At 48.6% G+C, this 19,392-nt stretch overlaps 1 protein-coding gene across 2 annotated transcripts in view; it reads right to left on the bottom strand.

Annotated features, from left to right (window-relative positions):
* LOC147669082 (uncharacterized) overlaps positions 1-19,392 on the bottom strand; it is an 88,809-nt gene that overhangs the window by 21,519 nt on the left and 47,898 nt on the right. For both annotated transcript variants that reach the window (XM_086948242.1, XM_086948243.1), the window contains exon 3: positions 15,443-15,559. In XM_086948242.1, coding sequence (XP_086804368.1) covers positions 15,443-15,559 — 117 coding nt within the window. The remainder of the gene's footprint in view (positions 1-15,442; positions 15,560-19,392) is intronic.

The raw sequence follows: 19,392 nt of genomic DNA, 5'->3' as shown, positions 1-19,392 counted from the left end.
TCTCAGATGGATTACGAAAGTTAGAAGATATAATACGAGAGATGTGTTAGAGACATTTATGCAATGGGGAGAGCCAACACAGCGATACGTCTTCGACGAGATGTGCTCGTTGTTACGTGAGGAAATAGAAGAAGATGATGTCGAATCGGATTTGGAAGATTTAATTAAGGTTCAAAAGGAGTTTGCTGCTGGAATGATAGTGGGTGATAAAATACAGGAAGCGATGGAACTTATTTTGAATTTTAGAAATGATCCATCTCTTCGTTCGCCGAGAGATTTAGAAAAAGGTAAAGTGAAGCTAAGTCGCCAATATCCTATGAGGGAGGTTCCTCCAATTTGGCGCGAAGCAGTACAACGTGATGATAATGCAGGAATTGCAGCTGCTCCAGCACAGTTCCAAAGAGTATGGATACATATTCCATGGAAGCGAGCAGAAGTGTTAGCAGTGAAACAGGCCTTGCCAGATCCACGTAAGAATCCAGCTGGATATTACAAGGAATTGACACAGACAGTTGAGGCTTGTATAATGAACTTAGCCGACATTGATATGTTGTTTGGTAATGTAGTTCCGCAACCAGTGTGGGCTAAAATTCGTAGAGAGGATCATCAGGCTGCTTTAGGTGGTGATTGGGCAGCTATCACTGCAGCAGACGCTCAACAAATAGGTGGTGCGAAACCCGAACCTTTGATTGCTAATCTGCCAGGTAGAATAATTGATTTAATGAAGACTCTGATGCCAGCATTGCGTGTTAATTGGGATAAATTATCAGCATGCAAGCAGAAGAAAGACGAAAGTGTCTCCGACTTCTTCACAAGGTTCGAAGAGACTTTTGTAGATCATAGTGGTCAGGATATGAGCACTGAAGGAGGACAGAGATTGTTTGTCGATAAATTTGTGCATAATTTGTTACCTGAATTATGCAATAAATTAAAAGACTCAGAAAGTGCATGGGCTGTATCTACGACAGCGCAAATACTTGCGACTGCACAGTACTACGAAAATAGGGATAAAGAGGAAAAGGAGAAATCAGAGAAGAAAACGAAAGATTTAAAAACTAAAGTTCTTTTGCAGCAGGCGTATCCGCCTCGTACGAATCAGACTAATACGCAGCAAAACTCATATCAAAGGACAGATTATAGTACATCAAGGCCTCAATATCAGTGGAATCAGTGCGCGTACTGCAAGAAAGAGGGTCACTATAAAAATGAATGTCCGATCTTAGCGCAAAATAATGCAGCAGCAGCTCAGAGAGGTCGTGGTGGTTATGCGCAGAATTCTAGAGGTCGAGGGCGAGGTGCTATGCTTCCGCAAACGAATGATCGTCCTTCTAATCACTTTGATCAGCGAAATGTACAGTCAGCTCAACAGAATAGATCTCAGCAATATCTTGTTGAGGATTATTGTGAAATTGATGAGGGATTCCAACAAAATGGTTACTAGGACAGCCATGGACAGAGAGAGGGAGTAGTATCAGTTCCAGTGGATCAGAGTGGGCCTTATGTCGCAGTAGCAACATCAGGTGTAATCGAACCGTTTCTGTTGGATACTGGTGCCGCAAAAAGTTCTATCATGCATGCGAAACTCCCTGGCGCACCTTTGTCTGGCTCAACAAATGTTTCCGTAGGTTTTTCAGGCGCCCCTGTGTACAACCCGATATCTGGTCCTTTGTCTATTTCTGTTGGACCGTGTCAATTGAAAGCACCCCTGATTTTGACGACAGGTTGTAATGAGAATCTGCTTGGTTTAGATTTGTTAAAACGACTATATGCGACATTGTACTGTTCTCCGGAAGGAGTACAGCTTACACTGGGCAAAAATATCACCTCTCCGATGTACTTGTCAATGGACGCACTCCCGCCGGAGCTACGTTCACTCCCTGATTCTCTTTGGGCGACTGGTCCCAATGATGTAGGTCTACTAGAGATTCCACCGTATATAGTGACTTTGAAAGCGAATGTAAAATTTCCAAGAATTCCTCAATATAAAATATCGAGTGAAGGTGAGCGTGCACTCTTATTGATTGTGCAAGATTTGATTAAGAAAGGTGTGGTTGAAGAAACGCGAGGAAATGTCTGTAACAGTCCTGTATTACCGATCTTGAAACGAACTGATCCTACAAAGCCTCCAGTTTATAGGTTTGTCATAGACCTTAGAGAAGTTAATAAGATTGTAATTCCGCAGTTTCCTGTAGTGCCAGACATTACTGCCTTGTTAACATTGATTCCTGCCACAGCTACGTGGTTCTCAGTTATAGACCTCAAGAATGCATTTTTCAGCATTCCGATAGCTGAAGAAAGTAGGGATATTTTCGGCTTCTGTTTAGGAGGTCGCAGTTTCAGATTTAAACGCGCTCCACAAGGCTACTGTGAGAGTCCATCTATTTACAGTCAAGCATTAAAAAGTCAGCTAGATTCTTTTGTCCTTCCTCCAGGTTCTGCCCTAGTACAGTACGTAGACGATCTTTTAGTGGCTGCCGATGACAAGGAAACTTGCAAAGCAGCTACAATTTCACTATTGCATCATTTGTCTAATTTGAATCATAAGGTGTCACCTTCCAAAATGCAATATTGCTGCCAAGAAGTAACCTACCTAGGTCACCTCTTATCAAAGGAGGGAAGGAAGTTGACCCCAGAAAGAATAAAAGCAATTATGCAAATGAGTGTTCCACGCACACAGAGGGAAGTACGTGCCTTTCTAGGTATTACCTCCTACTGTAGGCAGTGGATTCCAAATTTTTCTCTTCTAGCGAAGCCATTGGTAGCTTTGACTGGGAAAAATGTTCCGAGTCCGGTGCCATGGTCTGATGAATGTCAAGAGAGTTTTATTGAGTTACGAAAAGCACTGTGTTCAGCTCCTGTATTGGGTACACCTGATTATAGCAAGCCATTCACGCTCTACGTTCACGAAAGAGAAGGTTGCGCGTTGAGTGTTCTGACACAGAAATTTGGTGACAAACAACGCCCTTGTGCGTATTTCTCATCAACATTAGATCCGGTAGCTAGAGCATTGCCTAGTTGTTTGAGGGCTACAGCGGCAGCTGCAGCTTCCATTCGGCAATCTGCTGGTTTGGTGATGAACAATATGCTAGTGGTCATGGTTCCTCATGCAGTGGATACACTCATGAACCAAACGAAGACACAACACCTTACTAGTGCGAGATTATCTGGTTACGAGCTGACGTTATTAGCGAGTCATATTCAGATCAAAAGATGCAATGTATTGAATCCAGCAACATTATTGCCGACTGATCAAGAGTCGAGTGATTCTGAGCCACATGACTGTTATTTCAAAACGGAGGAAGAGACAAAAGGTCGCATCGATTTGAGGGATACTCCTCTATCCGACCCGGATGGTACGCTGTATGTGGACGGGTCATGTTTTAAGTTGGAGAATGGTGATGTGACTGCTGCCTACGCGGTAACGACTTTGAAGACGATTGTGGAGACTGCAAGAGTGAGTCAGAATTCTGCCCAAGCTGCAGAATTAATAGCTCTTACGAGAGCGTGTGTTTTAGCTGAGGGAAAGAGAGTGAATGTGTTTACAGATAGTCAGTACGCATTTGGCGTGGCCCATAGTTTTGGCCGGTTGTGGAGAGAAAGGGGTTTCATTACGTCCCATGGGACTAAGATTCAACATGGTCAGCTAGTTAACGACTTGTTAGAATCTCTAACCTTACCGACTGAAGTTGCGATTGTAAAGTGCAGTGCTCATAAAGCAATCACGGATGATGTTGGTCGTGGGAATGCCTTTGCTGATGAAACCGCTAAACAGACAGCTAGAGACATGATGAGTAGAATGTATGTTGCTACGTCTGCAAGATGGATTGCTGAGTCTGGAATGTGTGAGGATACAATGGAAAGTGTGAAAGAGATTCAGAAAGAAGCGACTGAGGAAGAGAAACGCGTATGGAGAGAAAGTACGGGCAAATTGGACTCGAATGGATGTTGGATCGATTTGACAGAACAGCAGCGTTGGATGTTGCCTGATGCGTATGTGCTTGCAGTAGTGACGATGGCGCATGGAGTGGCGCACATAAGTTCTAAAGGGATATGTAAGATGTTAGCTCCGGTCTGGAAGAATGAGGGAATCAGTAAGTGTGCAGAGAGAGTGGTGAAAAATTGTATGGTGTGCTTGATGCATAATCCTGGCAAGGGAACTCCAACTCCAGCTGGCCATTTTGCTCCTCCTTCCTGTCCCTTTGAAGTAATACAGTTAGACTTCATTCACATGGAACGCTGTAATAATTTAAAATACGTCCTGGTGGTGGTTTGTGCTTTTTCCAGGTGGATAGAAGCATACCCACTAAAGGACAACACTGCTCTATCAACTGCCAAAATTCTTCTAAAAGAATATTTCCCTAGGTACGGAATGCCACGGATTGTATGGTCAGATAACGGAAGTGAGTTTGTAGGGAAAGTTATGCAAAGTGTGTGTGCTGGTCTAGGATTGAAACAAAAATTTCATAGTGCAAACCATCCCCAATCTGCTGGTTTAGTCGAGGGTTACAATGGCACCCTCAAGCTTAAAATAGCCAAAATACAGGCATCCACAGGTTTGGCTTGGCCAGACGCACTTCCTTTGGCCTTGTTATCAACGAGAGCAACAGTACATTCTAGAATAGGGCTTTCTCCATATGAGATTGTGTTTGGCCGCCCGGCAAATGTCTGGGGTGTGCCAAGGCCAAAACAATTCTGCTCCATTGAATATCCTATGTTGATAGACTACCTTTACGACTTGACTGCTAAATTAAGTCTTATTCATCAACAGGTTTTTGATGCTTTGCCAAAGCCTCCGGAGAGTCCAGGGCATCAACTGAAACCGGGTGACTTCATTGTGGTCCGGAACTTCGCGAGGACAAAGAATCTTCAGCCTCGCTACATCGGCCCCTTCCAAATCCTGCTGGCAACGAGGACAGCTGTACGTGTTGCTGGCCGCAAGCACTGGATCCACGCTTCTCACGTAAAGCGTGTTCCACTGCCGCTGCCCTACGACGACTGGGTGAAGAAGGGAATTGGTGCCTCCGAGTCTGAAGCAACTCCGAAATTTGTCCCTTTCAGCGATGCCGATTTGATTATTGACACTTTGAAACGTGACTCTCCTCCTGAAAAGACTGCTTTGAACATTGAACATTTGTCTCCAGCATCAAAAGAAACTTTGCCATCTGCGAACTTAAACTCTACAACAGCTGCTAGTGATACACTATTTTCCGACCAAACAGTACCAGCGAAGAAGAGATACAACCTTAGAAGCCATAAAACGAACTAATAAAGCAGGCAACTGCATATTGTGATTTTGATATTTATATACATTGAACTTTTGCTTTTCAGCCAGGAAGTTTGCTATTGTTTATTGTTTTTTGCCTTGCCGTCTGGGTAGCCGTAGGGTCGTGGATGTGTGCCTAGTTTGAATTTGCAGGGGTCTGACACAAGGTCGATCTTTCTGTTAGTACTGGGAACTCCCAGGGCTGACAGAGGCATTTTCATCTACGTACACATCATCAGTGGTCGCGAGCGGATTGTAGAAGATGGAACTTCCTGCGCTGCAACAAGAAAATGTGATTTACGTTCGCAGAAACAGACTAAATAGAATTCTTCACAGCAAATGTTTCTTGATGCAATGTGCCATTACATTTTTGATTGTTTTAGCAACATTGGTGGGTGGAATTGTCTTTAGCATAAATTTGATTTTTGTGCCAGTTACTACAGTACCTCCCCTTGATCCTGTTACTTCTACTGTCTCTTCTATACACTCTTTTCACTCATTTCCAGAACATGAGCAAGCACGACGTACAGAGTTCATTAACAACACTTTTGTACAGCTCTTGCACCAACACCAACTGGTAGTTAACACTACAGACTGCTGGGTGTGTGGCTTGATACCTCACACTATGGATAAAGGTATTCCCTATTTGGTTTTGCCTTACAGCTATAATGGATCATTTCAGGCCTTCCAAACCATCTTTGCTTATGCCCTCGAAACCTATCCTCCACGTCCACCACGTTCCACTAAATATAACTCTGCCAACAAAGCTTTAGTCCAGGGAATTATTGACATGGTCAAGGACGTCAATAATACTCCATCTTACCCTAGAGACGAATTGCGAGTATATTTAAGTTGGAATACTTCAGAGTATCGCCTTAGTTTAGGAGAAAGCAAGCGTAAAAGCTCAACTCCAATCTGGGTCGTACCTCACCGAGGTCAGGTCTGTCTGCAAGGTAATGGGAGAAATCCGAGAGCTCAGCTAGGGAGGAGTGAGTGCGTAGAAACTTATGTGTTTTCGGCTAACTCCTCCCCTGCCTTCCTCACTGCTAGGGGTACCTATTTCATTTGTCGAGACAGAGCTTATACATGGTTGCCTGCCGACTTCTCAGGATCATGTTACATTGCTCGATTGTTGCCTCCAACATACACTGCTTCATCTGATTACCACAGAACCAGAGTAGCGAGAGGTATCTTCAGCAAAGAAGATACCGCTGGTCAGGAAGCTGGAGACTTCTTCAAAGGCTTCCTTCCGTTCTGGGGGCCTATGGCCAATAGTAGAAACATACGTCAGTTAACACGGGTAGTTGAATCTACTATTACCGAAACTGCTGGTGCCCTTAGCAATCTGACAGCTGAGCTTCAGGCGGATAGGCTCATGACATTGCAGAACCGTATGGTTCTAGATGTTATACTTGCAGATCGAGGTGGGGTATGCAGAATGATCCAATCGAGCTGCTGTGTCTTTATTCCTAATAATGCTCCAACAGTTTACGAGGCGATCTCTAAGTTGCACAAGATTTCGGACTCCATACATGTAGACAAGGGAAACTGGTCCTTCATGGAGTGGGTTTGGACTCTGATCTCAGCGTGGGGATGGAAGGTTCTAATGGTCATTGGTGTCATCTTAGTATTCCTATTCTCATGTTGTCTGATTATCCAGTGTGGTCCTGCTCTGTGTAGTCTTTGCGCTGCAACTTGTCTCAGAAAACCACCTGCGTTTGGAGAAAAGACACGAGAAAGGATGATGATACAACAGCATGTCACTGACCTGATGAACATAGAACTAGATTCAGACATAGATTGAGTAATTGCCTATGTAAGGGCAAAAGGAGGGTCTGAGGTTCCGTGACGGTTCCGTGACGACTTGAACCCGTGTTTTCAAGTTTGTCGGAAATACATAAAAATGGTATCAGTGAACCGCAAATGATCCATTTAGTATATCCTAGTGTTTTCGCTACGCTACGAGCAAGAGCACTCTTGTTATGAACACATTTCTGATCTACCCATGGCATCCATCTTAGATCATGGCCGCCATTTTGTGGTTCCTTGCCCTCACATATGCAATAGCCCCTGATCATTTCATTAACTCCACTTTGATTAAGGACACGTAGCCTTAGCCGGAGATTCACCTCTTACATGACACGTGCACCTTAAACCAGATCACGCTGAAGCTGCATGACTCGACAAAGGCTGCCTCTTCTGCCCGAGGCCAGCCCACCTGAACTGGTTTTCCTGTCCATTGTCCTGATCATGATTAGGCGGCCGAAGCCGGTAGCCTTGCCCATTTACAACCCACAAACATCTCTTATCCCGCTTTTCTATCTTCTGCACCTGGCTCTGCTCCTTTCCTTCTGGGCCTTTATTAGGGGGAGGTAACGAACTTTACGATGAGGCGGTCCGGCTCTTGAATGCAATATTGACAAGGGATTGTGATGGACTGGTGGGAACCCCTCTTCGTGATGTTTGGTATTAGATATTATCGACAGTTCCTGTGTAACGCCAAATATTTATTATTTAGAGACACAAAAGGTTTGGGAATGTACCGACATGTGAAATATTTGCCTAGAGCACAATTTTTAGTATATAAGGAGCAACCCACTTTGTACAAATCGAACAGGCTCCTGGTTTCTGCCCGTGTGTAGATTCTGTGACTTCTGTGTCCCTGCAGTAATAAACCTTTGGTCTTTGACGCCACCATCGAGAAGCTCGTGTTTCTGTTCATTTGTGCACCAAGGCAGGTGGAACTCCGGGGTCTTTGGGTGTTGTACCCTGACACCTCTGGACGGAACCAAAAAGTCCAGAACTCCACTGGCCGCTGGGAGTAAGAGGCCTGCTGGTACAGCATCCCTGGCCGCTGGGAGTAAGAGCCCTGCTGGCACAGCGTCTCCTGGCCGCTGGGAGTAAGAGGCCTGCTGGCCCAGCGTCCCTGGCCGCTGGGAGTAAGAGGCCTGCTGGGTCAGTGTCCCTGGCCGCTGGGAGTAAGAGCCCTGCTGGCACAGCGTCCCTGGCCGCTGGGAGTAAGAGCCCTGCTGGCACAGCGTCCCTGGCCGCTGGGAGTAAGAGGCCTGCTGGCACAGCGTCCCTGGCCGCTGGGAGTAAGAGCCCTGCTGGCACAGCGTCTCCTGGCCGCTGGGAGTAAGAGCCCTGCTGGCACAGCGTCTCCTGGCCGCTGGGAGTAAGAGCCCTGCTGGCACAGCGTCCCTGGCCGCTGGGAGTAAGAGCCCTGCTGGCACAGCGTCTCCTGGCCGCTGGGAGTAAGAGGCCTGCTGGCACAGTGTCCCTGGCCACTGGGAGTAAGAGCCCTGCTGGCACAGCGTCTCCTGGCCGCTGGGAGTAAGAGCCCTGCTGGCACAGCGTCCCTGGCCGCTGGGAGTAAGAGCCCTGCTGGCACAGCGTCTCCTGGCCGCTGGGAGTAAGAGCCCTGCTGGCACAGCGTCCCTGGCCGCTGGGAGTAAGAGCCCTGCTGGCACAGCGTCCCTGGCCGCTGGGAGTAAGAGCCCTGCTGGCACAGCGTCTCCTGGCCGCTGGGAGTAAGAGCCCTGCTGGCACAGCGTCCCTGGCCGCTGGGAGTAAGAGGCCTGCTGGCACAGCGTCCCTGGCCGCTGGGAGTAAGAGCCCTGCTGGCACAGCGTCTCCTGGCCGCTTGGAGTAAGAGGCCTGCTGACCCAGCGTCCCTGGCCGCTGGGAGTAAGAGGCCTGCTGGCCCAGCGTCCCTGGCCGCTGGGAGTAAGAGCCCTGCTGGCACAGCGTCCCTGGCCGCTGGGAGTAAGAGGCCTGCTGGCACAGCGTCTCCTGGGCGCTGGGAGTAAGAGCCCTGCTGGCACAGCGTCCCTGGCCGCTGGGAGTAAGAGCCCTGCTGGCACAGCGTCCCTGGCTGCTTAGAGTAAGAGGCCTGCTGGCACAGCGTCCCTGGCCGCTGGGAGTAAGAGCCCCGCTGGCACAGCGTCTCTGGCTGCTGGGAGTAAGAGCCCTGCTGTTTGCATTTGCAACTCCTTCAAATGGGGGAAAATTAAAATGAAGAGTTCATTTAATCACTAAGGTAACTTTTCTTTTTAATGTTCTCCTATTTAAAAGCATTCAGAAGCATCATTTTGTTCTCGTGCTCCAATGTGGAGTAGACAAGGACTTAAGAGTTAAGCGTTGAATACCTCAGTGCTGCTGTTCTGCCCTCTGTGCCCCGGGCGAGGGCATGAATCGGATGAGGACTGCTCCTTACCAGGCCCTGCTATCTGCAGCCTGATGATGGGAATGTCAAATAAACACAGCCTTCCCTTAACTCTAAAGGATGATGCGACCCCGGGCGGATTTAGAAAGGAATTCAAGGCTGTGAGCTGCTCTGAAGGTGTCTGCGGGTTACTGGTAGCGCAAGATCGACTGGTTGGAGGCATTTGGACTAATTAACGTTTCCGTAAATGTTGCCCGCTCTGCCCCACAGAGACCCTGGTCTGTAATCCGCAGGCTCTGCAGGACCAGGGTTCTGTGTAGGACAATCGTTGCTCTTGACTTGGAGACGGTACCCACAGGGACACTGTGGGAACAGTGACTTTGGCTTTAGATTCAGGATGGTCTTCTAACCTTAGGAACCTAAAACACCAAACATTTCCTCTAGTCTCCTGCGGGCTTGGGTATGGCACCGGCGCTCACCAGAATCCTTAGGCTGCCCTCAGATTGGAATAGAGAAGATTAAAATGTCAAACTAAATGTTGAGCTCCTGCATGTTATTCAGTGCGATCGACTTGCTCTCAGTATCCCGTAAAGGAGAGTTTCCATAGTTTTAAGAGTGTTTCTCCTGGGCACTCTGTCTCAGGTCTTCCCATGCCCCACGTGGCCCCTTACGCTTTTTGTTGGCTGCCACGATTTTATCATTTCTCCTGAGCTTCTCCAGGATCTGCCCTTCTTCTGGGGTGCTGTGCCGGTTTGAGGCTCTCACTTCCTGAACCCTCATTCTTCATCACACCAGTCACACTAGTCTCTATCATTGGTGTTCAGAGGTTGCAAAATCTGGAGCCCTTGCAGCGGCATCAGAAAACTTGAGGGGCGACCAGCACACTGCACGAAGGGGGTCCCCCTTGCTCCAGACCCAGTCAGGTTCTCACAGGCCGGGGGGGGCCAAGTACAGTGCCAGAGAGGGCCCCTGTAAAGTGCATGGAGGGGGTCCCCCACACATTGGACCCAGTCAGGAGCTCACAGGCCAGGGGCCCATAGACAGTGCCAGAGAGGCCCTTGTAAAGTGCACAAAGGGGGTCCCCCTTGCTGCAGACCCAGCCAGGATCTTACAGGCCGGGGGGCCCAAGCACAGTGCCAGAGAGGGCCCTTGTAAAGTGCATGGAGGGGATCCCCCATACTCCGAACCCCGTCAGGAGCTCACAGGCCAGGGGCCTATGGACAGTCCTAGCAGGGGCCCCTACAAAGTACACGGAGAGGCGCCTCCACACTCCGGACCCAGTAAAGAGCTCTCAGGCCAGGGGCCTGCTGCTCGTGCACAGTGTGTAGGGGGCCCCTGGAGCTCGAGCTCCCCCTCACACCAAGGGAGATATTGTTACGCCACTGAGCCTGTGCCAATAACTGCCCTTCTCCCTCAGATGCCTTAATTAAGACATTGTTAGATTTGAACCATGTAGAACACGAGTACTCATAGTACGGCCTGAGGGACGCCAGCGGCCCAGCAAGCCTTCCTTGGCGGCCCGCGGACCACTAAGACATCGTACCTATGTTTTAATTAAAAAAACAAAATTACATTGTGTCAGCAAACACTGCCGGTTGCAGCAGCCCGGACTCTGAGAGACTCTGCACTGTGGGGGCCGGGGGGATTCCAGTGATTGTCAGAGTGGAGATGCAGGAGCGCTAAGAGGTGAAATACAACAAAGCTTTATTAACATGTAAATGGTCTTTTAAAGACCTGTGAAGAACTCGGTGTGGCTGTGTGTGTGCGCCAGGGAAGCTATCCCAGCCCGGGCTGACACACACAGACACAGAGAGACACACACAGACACAGAGACACACACACACACACACAGAGACACACATACGGAAGGAAGGGGGAAGGAGACAGAGAGAGACAGAGGGAGGAGGGTGACAGAGGGAGACAGACAGAGCGAGGGAGACAGAGAGAAACAGAGGGAGGAGGGTGACAGAGGGAGACAGAGTGAGGAGACAGAGGGAGACAGAGGGATGGAGACAGAGGGAGACAGAGAGGGAGACAGAGAGAGAAGAGGGAGACAGAGTAAGGAGGGCGACGTTGGAGAGGGAGAGGGAGAGGGCGAGGGAGAGGGAGAGGGAGATGTGTGTATGCCGGGTCAGGCGGCTCAGTGGATGAACGCGTCTGCTGCAGAGACCTGTGTTCAACCTCATGGTCTCATTTTTTTAAAATTTAGCCCCGCCCCCTCCCCCTCTGACCCCGTCCTCACCGGTGCGGACCTCAGCCACAAACCACACTGTAAATTTGGCCCAGAGAGAAAGTTTGTGAGTACCCATGATTTAGAAGGGGGTATATTAGTGGATCGTGGTCACTTTGTAGTCCTGGCTCTGGGACCACATCCTTGACAAGAGCCAAGCTTTACTTTTCAACAAAACATAATAGGTTTCGTTCACTCGCAGGTGTGTCAGGATGGCTCTTCATGAACTGTAAGCCACAAGCACTCCTCAGAGACAACAAGCTCTTTCCCCAACCTGATATTTTTACCATACGGCATGGCTGCCTGTTGGATTCCTAGTCAACATCCTCTTCTGCCCTTCTGCGTACAGTCCTGTGTCTAAGGGGAGCTGAGTTAAACGCATCATACAGTAACATATTGGGATCGCCATTGCCATCTCTTTTGGACAGAATTCCATCCTAGAGGGTTGATTCAGCCGGAGAAACTTACACACAGGATACATCCGGCACATCCTCGGGGCACATACACACGGGATATATCCGGCACATCCTCGGGGTACATACACACAGGATACATCTGGCACATCCTCGGGGTACATACACACAGGATACATCCGGCACATCCTCGGGGTACATACACACAGGATACATCCAGCACATCCTCAGGGTACATACACACGGGATATATCCAGCACATCCTCGGGGCACATACACAGGGGATACATTCGGCACATTCTCAGGGTACATACACACGGGATACATTCGGCACACCCCCGGGGTACACACACGGGATACATCCGGCAAATCCTCGGGGTACATACACACAGGATACATCCAGCACATCCTCAGGGTACATACACACGGGATATATCCAGCACATCCTTGGGGTACATACACACGGGATATATCCAGCACATCCTCAGGACACATACACACAGGATACATTCGGCACATCCTCAGGGTACATACACACGGGATATATCCGGCACATCCTCAGGGTACACACACACAGGATACATCCAGCACATCCTCAGGGTACATACACACGGGATATATCCAGCACATCCTCAGGGTACATACACACAGGATACATCCAGCACATCCTCGGGTACATACACATGGGATATATCCGGCACATCCTCAGGGTACATACACACAGGATACATCCAGCACATCCTCAGGGTACATACACACGGGATATATCCAGCACATCCTCGGGGTACATACACACGAGACATATCCAGCACATCCTCGGGGTACATACACACAGGATACATCTAGCACATCCTTGGGGCAAACACACACAGGATACATCCGGCACATTCTCAGGGTACATACACACAGGATACATTTGGCACATTCACAGGGTACATACACACAGGATATATCCGGCACATCCTCAAGGTACACACACACAGGATACATCCAGCACATCCTCAGGGTACATACACACGGGATATATCCAGCACATCCTCAGGGTACATACACACAGGATACATCCAGCACATCCTCGGGGTACATACACATGGGATATATCCGGCACATCCTCAGGGTACATACACACAGGATACATCCAGCACATCCTCAGGGTACATACACACGGGATATATCCAGCACATCCTCGGGGTACATACACACGAGACATATCCAGCACATCCTCGGGGTACATACACACAGGATATATCCAGCATATCCTTGGGGTACATACACACAGGCTACATCGAGCACATCCTTGGGGTACATACACACGGGATACATCCGGAAAATCCTTGGGGTACACAAACAGAAGATGCATCCGGCACATCCTCGGGGTACATACACACAGGATACATCTGGCACATCCTTGGGGCAAACACACACAGGATACATCCGGCACATCCTCAGGGTACATACACACAGGATACATCCGGCACATCCTTGGGGTACACAAACAGAGGATGCAATCGGCACATCCTCGGGGGACATACACACAGGATACATCTGGCACATCCTCGGGGTACATACACACAGGATACATCTGGCACATCCTCGGGGTACACAAACAGAGGATACATCCGGCACATCCTCGGGGTACATACACACAGGATACATCTGGCACATCCTCGGGGTACTTACACACGGGATACATCCGGCACATCCTTGGGGTACATACACACGGGATACATCTGCCAGATCCTCGGCACACATATACACAGGATACATCCGACACATTCTTGAGGTACATACACACGGGATGCATCTGCCAGATACTCGGCACACATATACACGGGATACATCCGACACATTCTTAAGGTACATACACACGAGATACATCTGGCACATCCTCGGGGTACAGACACAGGATACATCCGGCAAATCTTCAGGGTACATACACACAGGCTACATCCAGCACATCCTTGGGGTACATACACACGGGATACATCTGGCACATCCTCGGGGTACACACACAGGATACATCCGGCACATCCTCAGGGTACATACACACGGGATACATCGTGCACATCCTCGGGTAAAATACACACTTGTTACATCCGGCACATCCTCGGGGTACGTACACACGGGATACATCCAGCACATCCTCGGGGTACATACACACGGGATACATCCGGCACATGATCTTGTCTGTGCTGAAGTCTGAGGCCGATGAGGCCCGAACTAAAAACAATGTCCACAGAAACGTTCATATATTCAATCAGTGGATGGCGAAAAGTCGATGACCATCTCTCGCGCCAACCAGCTGGTCTGGTTGCCCCGGCCCTTCTGATGCCACACCGAAGGTTTGTCTTCAAAGACTATGTCCACCACCCCCAATCCAAAGAGGAGGAATGCAAGATGACAAAATCTAGCTTGTCTTATCAGTAAAACAGCACCTGTCACCTACGGAAGTCCTGTAAACTGGAGACCCTTGGGCAGGGTGGCGCAGAGGCCTGGTAGGCAGAGGGCTTGGTCTACAGGCAAATGTCAGGTTCTAGCTCTTGAGAATTAATCCAAACACGTCCTATCGGAGATCCCAAATACTAGACAGCAGTGGTTCCCAGCCCTCGGTCCAAGGACCCCTGGGGGTCCAAGAAGCCTCATCAGTCGTTCAGAGTCTACTTAAAATATTAAATAATATTAACAGATTAATAAAGTGTATATTAATAAAGAAGCTAAAGGTATAATTGAACATTTTTAAATGTACTGTAAAAGTGAAGGAATTTGAAACTGGAGGTTTACTATTTCATTAGTATCCTCCGAATGATTCATGGGCGCAGTGCGGGAGCGCCAAACAAAATATAGTATGGACGATGAGTGGCCTCAATTGAATTCAGAAAAGCTGCAACCTTTCGATTAAAATCACAGTTTGATCTTTTTCAATTATGTGCTTGTAAATTTAATAAAATATGTCATCTTTTGTATATTAGCTTGATGAATGCTTTTTTCTGTATTTTTTGTGTATTGTTTTGCAGTTTGAATCATCGATAATGATTAGTCTGGGATCCTCGGCTTCGAGTAATGACTCGCGGGGTGTCCCCGGGTTCCAGTAATGATTAACGGGGGACCAGAAATCAAAAGGTTGGGAACCTCTGCACTAACCTACCTAACTTCCTTAAGCAGGTTTTGTTGCCCGGTGACGTCACATTTGATGCTAGCCAGTAGTTTGTTTCATTGGGTTTCCTCAGGTCTAACTTCTTTAGCTTTGAGAGTCCAGGAATCACCAATGCTGGGTGTCCCAGCTGAAGGCCCTTCCCTAGAATAGGTGAGCCGACACGCATTGCACTGCTTGCTAAGACTAGATGCCCAGGTCATAACTACAGCCTTCTTACCTCTGGGCATGGACTGAGACTTCCCGCTCTCCTCGCTGTCCATGTGAATCCATACAGGTGAATCCTCCACGCCTTCATCCAGATCAGACATCTCTTCGGCTTTCACAATCACAATCTCTGAGCACAACAAAAAGGGAAAAGAAATCAGGAAAAGCATCTGAGGAGGCACAGTCATGCGAAATGTGCGTAGCACTACAAATACAAGTGCACACAATGAAATTCAGGGACAATGTGTGTGGTGTAGGTACTATTGCTGTTTTTCCATGTTTTCTGCAACTCCAACAAGGAGTGACCAGCGCTGCTGCAGAGGAGTAACAAGGAAGACCAAGCGAGGGTTCCACTCATGAAACTGGGTGCGTAGAGCTGCTAGTCTGAGGTCTTAAACGTGCACAAAGAAGGTCACGGCTAACAGTGTCGTACGGTTTCTACTTTCTCAGTAAAACTCAGCATTTTGGGCAATAAGCCTGAAAACTATATGGGACGGAGTTTGCTCATACCGTCAGAATATGCTGACCCGGTACCTGGCGAGCTCGCAGTGCGGAATCTTGGCCCCTCACTGGAGGAAGAACAGCCTTTGCTCTGAGGTTTTTACTTCAGATTCCATTTACCACACATGTTTTACTTTGAATAGGCTGGTACCACCTAAGACCTAATTACGCAAGATTTTACCACTCAATTGAGGAGGAGGCGGCAGTGTTTCACCTTGTGTGGCAAGATTTTAAGGCTTAGAGTTGGTGGGGGCTAAGGTTCCTGCGTTTAGGATCAGGGCATGTGTTTGTTTTGTCCAAATATATGATTTGGCTTTGTTTAAGTGTTTTAGGTGAATTTTGCTAGTATTATTCTACAATATTCTAATATTTTAATATTCTTTTTTGTTTTGCACCTCTGAAAAGTATGTGAACTACGGTCTCATTCTACGGACTCAGGCTCCCCAGCGCACACCGTATTTAGAAAGATGCAATGAAAACCAAAAAGAGGTAAAGTAGGTAAAGATGTAATTACCCCTTGCGGTTTAAGTACACTCCAGGTGCAGATATCTGTGTCACTTCAATAGTCCCTTTTCACTTTTAATAAATATTTGAGGACATAGGGGCTCGAGCGTCTCTTTTTACAGAGAATAGAACACTTTGAAGCGGGAAAGGCGATTGGAACAGAGGATGCCGCGTACAGGTAAGTAAGTTTACATTATATTCTATAAAAAAAAAAAAAATATTACAGCACAGAAACAGAAATGGTATGTGTAGCGAACGTGTGCGTGCTTGTTTTGCGTGGGAGGTGTACTTTTAGTGCTGATGGATGTACAAGCGTGGTAATGGTATGCACAGTTGTTGTTTGTAAAGCAGCAAAAACAGGGTCAAAACCAGGTCAGAAAGCAAAAATACAGGGCAAACACGCCAAAAGATGCCAGGTCTAAGACATGTGCCCTCCAGCTGAAAGTAGGGAGAAGTACCCAACCTCCCTTGAGAACCTGGACAGACCATCGGCGTTGGCGTGTTCTGTGCCAGGGCGGTGTTCCACCCTAAAGTCCATTCCCTGTAGGGAGATGGACCATCTCAACAGTTTGGGGTTCACACGCCTCATGTGCATCAACTATCTGAGGGGCCTGTGGTCGGTCTGAACCCGGAAGTAAGACCCAAACAAGTATGGTCACAGCTTCTTCAGCGCCCAGACCACAACAAAAGTTTCCCTTTCTATGGCACTCCACCTCTGTTCCCTGGGGAGTAGTCTCCTGCTAAGGAAGACTACAGGTTGGTCTAGGCCGTCTTCATTAATTTGTGAGAGCACCGCTCCCACACCATGCTCTGAAGCATCAGTCTGCACAATGATTTCCTTGGAGGAGTCGGGGGTCTTGAGCACGGGCGCCGTGCACATGGCGCCTTCAGGGCATAAAAACCTTTCTGGCAGGCATCAGTCCAGATCACCTTCCTTGGCTGCTTCCTTGAAGTCAGCTCTGTTAAGGTGGCAACAATGGTGCCGTAGCCCTTAACAAACCTCCAGTTGTACCCGGTGAGATCTAAGAAGGCTCCCACCTCTGTCTGGGTCTGGGGGGCTCCCAAGCCAGAATGGTGTCTATCTTGGGCTGTAGGAACGCCACCTAGCCACTTTCTACCTGGTTTCCCAAGTACACCACAGAGCCCTGTGCGATATGGCACTTACTGGCCTTGACCGTGAGACGTGCAGTCTGCAGAGCCCTCAACACTTCCCAGAGATGCTGTAAGTGTTCTTCCCAGCTGGAATTGAACACTGCAATGTCGTCCAGGTAGGCGGCACTGAAATCGTCCAGCCCAGCCAACACCTGGTTGACCAAAACTGGTAGTGCCCCTATGGGGTTGAAAATGCTGACCTCTCCTTGGCACACTTGAGGCAATCTGCCACTACCCAGACGTTAAATTAAATGTGCTGAGGAACCGGGCATCTCCCACACAATGAATGAGCTCATCAGCTCTGGGGATGGGGTGTGCGCCTGTCCTGGTGATGGCATTGACCCCACGGTAGTCCACACAGAACTGCAGTTCTGTAGTGGCACCAGGGCCACAGCCTTGGGAACCAAAACCATTGGGCTGGCCCAAGGACTGTTGAGGGGCTTGATCACCCCTACCGCCAACATCTTAACGACCTCCTCTTTGATGCTGGCCCTGACCCGGTCAGTCAACCTGTAAATGTTGTATCACAGGAGGGCTGTCAAAAGTGTTCACGTCATGGGTACACCAGTCAATAACACTTGTGGTCAGGGAGAACAGCGTTGGGAACTGCCCCAACAATTGGTGACAGTCACCCTGCTGCTCTGGGATCAGTGTAGGGGAGACGATCACACCTTTCACTGACCCATCGTGCTCCTTGGTAGACAGGAGGTCAGGGAGAGGCTCACGCTCCTCTTCCACCCCATCATCTGTCACCAAGAGCATGCTCACTTCAGACGTCTCAAACTGATACTTGAGGCGGTTCACATGGAGGACCCTCAAAGGGTTCCTGGGAGTCTGCAAATTGACTGATGTATGTGACATTACTTTTGCGCTCCACCACCTCAAAAGGTCCAGTTCACTTGTTCTGCAAGGCACAAGGTTCGACTGGGGCCATGCCCCACACTATCTAGATAGGCTGAAACTCTACCAGAGTGGCATTCTGGTCGTACCAGCGTTTTATCTCCTCCTGACTTGCTTCCAGGTTCACCTGAGAGAGTTTCCTGAAGCGAGAAGTTTGGTTCCTGAAAGCCAGCATGTAACTAAACCCATCCTGGGAGTTTTCCTGGGAGCTGCCTTCCAGCCTTCCTTAACCAAACTAAGAGGTCCTCTCACAGGGTGCCCATACAGAAGCTCAAAGTGACTGAACCCCAGAGACTTCTGAGGTACCTCCTTGTATGCAAAGAGGAGGCAGGGCAAGAGGACGTCCCACTTATGCCTCATAGGTTCTGGTATACCCTTGATCATGCCCATCAAGGTTTGGTTGAATTTCTCCACCAAACCGTTACCTTGTGGATGGTAAGGAGTGGTGAACTTGTAGGTTACACAGCTATCCTCCCACTGGGATGAAATATACTTGGATATGAAATTGGTCCTGTGGTCGTAACTACCTCTCTGGGGAAACTCACGCAGGAAAAGATCCCCATTAATGCCCAGCCAACCATTGGCGCCATTGTTGTCCTGAGAGGGATTGCCTCCGGGTACCGGGTGGCATGGTCCACCAAGACCAGGATGTGCCTGTTGCCCATGGCAGTCTTGGGATCCAGTGGCCCCACAATGGCCATCCCTACCCTTTCAAAGGGTGTTCCAACATCTGCAAAAGGTTGGAGAGGAGCTTTGACCTTCCTCCCACTCTTACTACTTGCCTAGCAAGATTGGCAAGACCTGCAATGTCCATATGACTGCCTTCACATTTGGGGCCAGAAAAAGTGAGTGACATGCTTGTCAAAGGTCTTGTCCTGCCCCAAATGTGCTGCCAAAGGCACGTCA

This window comes from Lissotriton vulgaris, unplaced genomic scaffold (assembly GCF_964263255.1).
Source record: "Lissotriton vulgaris unplaced genomic scaffold, aLisVul1.2 SCAFFOLD_227, whole genome shotgun sequence".
Taxonomy (NCBI): domain Eukaryota; kingdom Metazoa; phylum Chordata; class Amphibia; order Caudata; family Salamandridae; genus Lissotriton; species Lissotriton vulgaris.
This window is presented reverse-complemented; position numbering and strand designations above follow the sequence as displayed.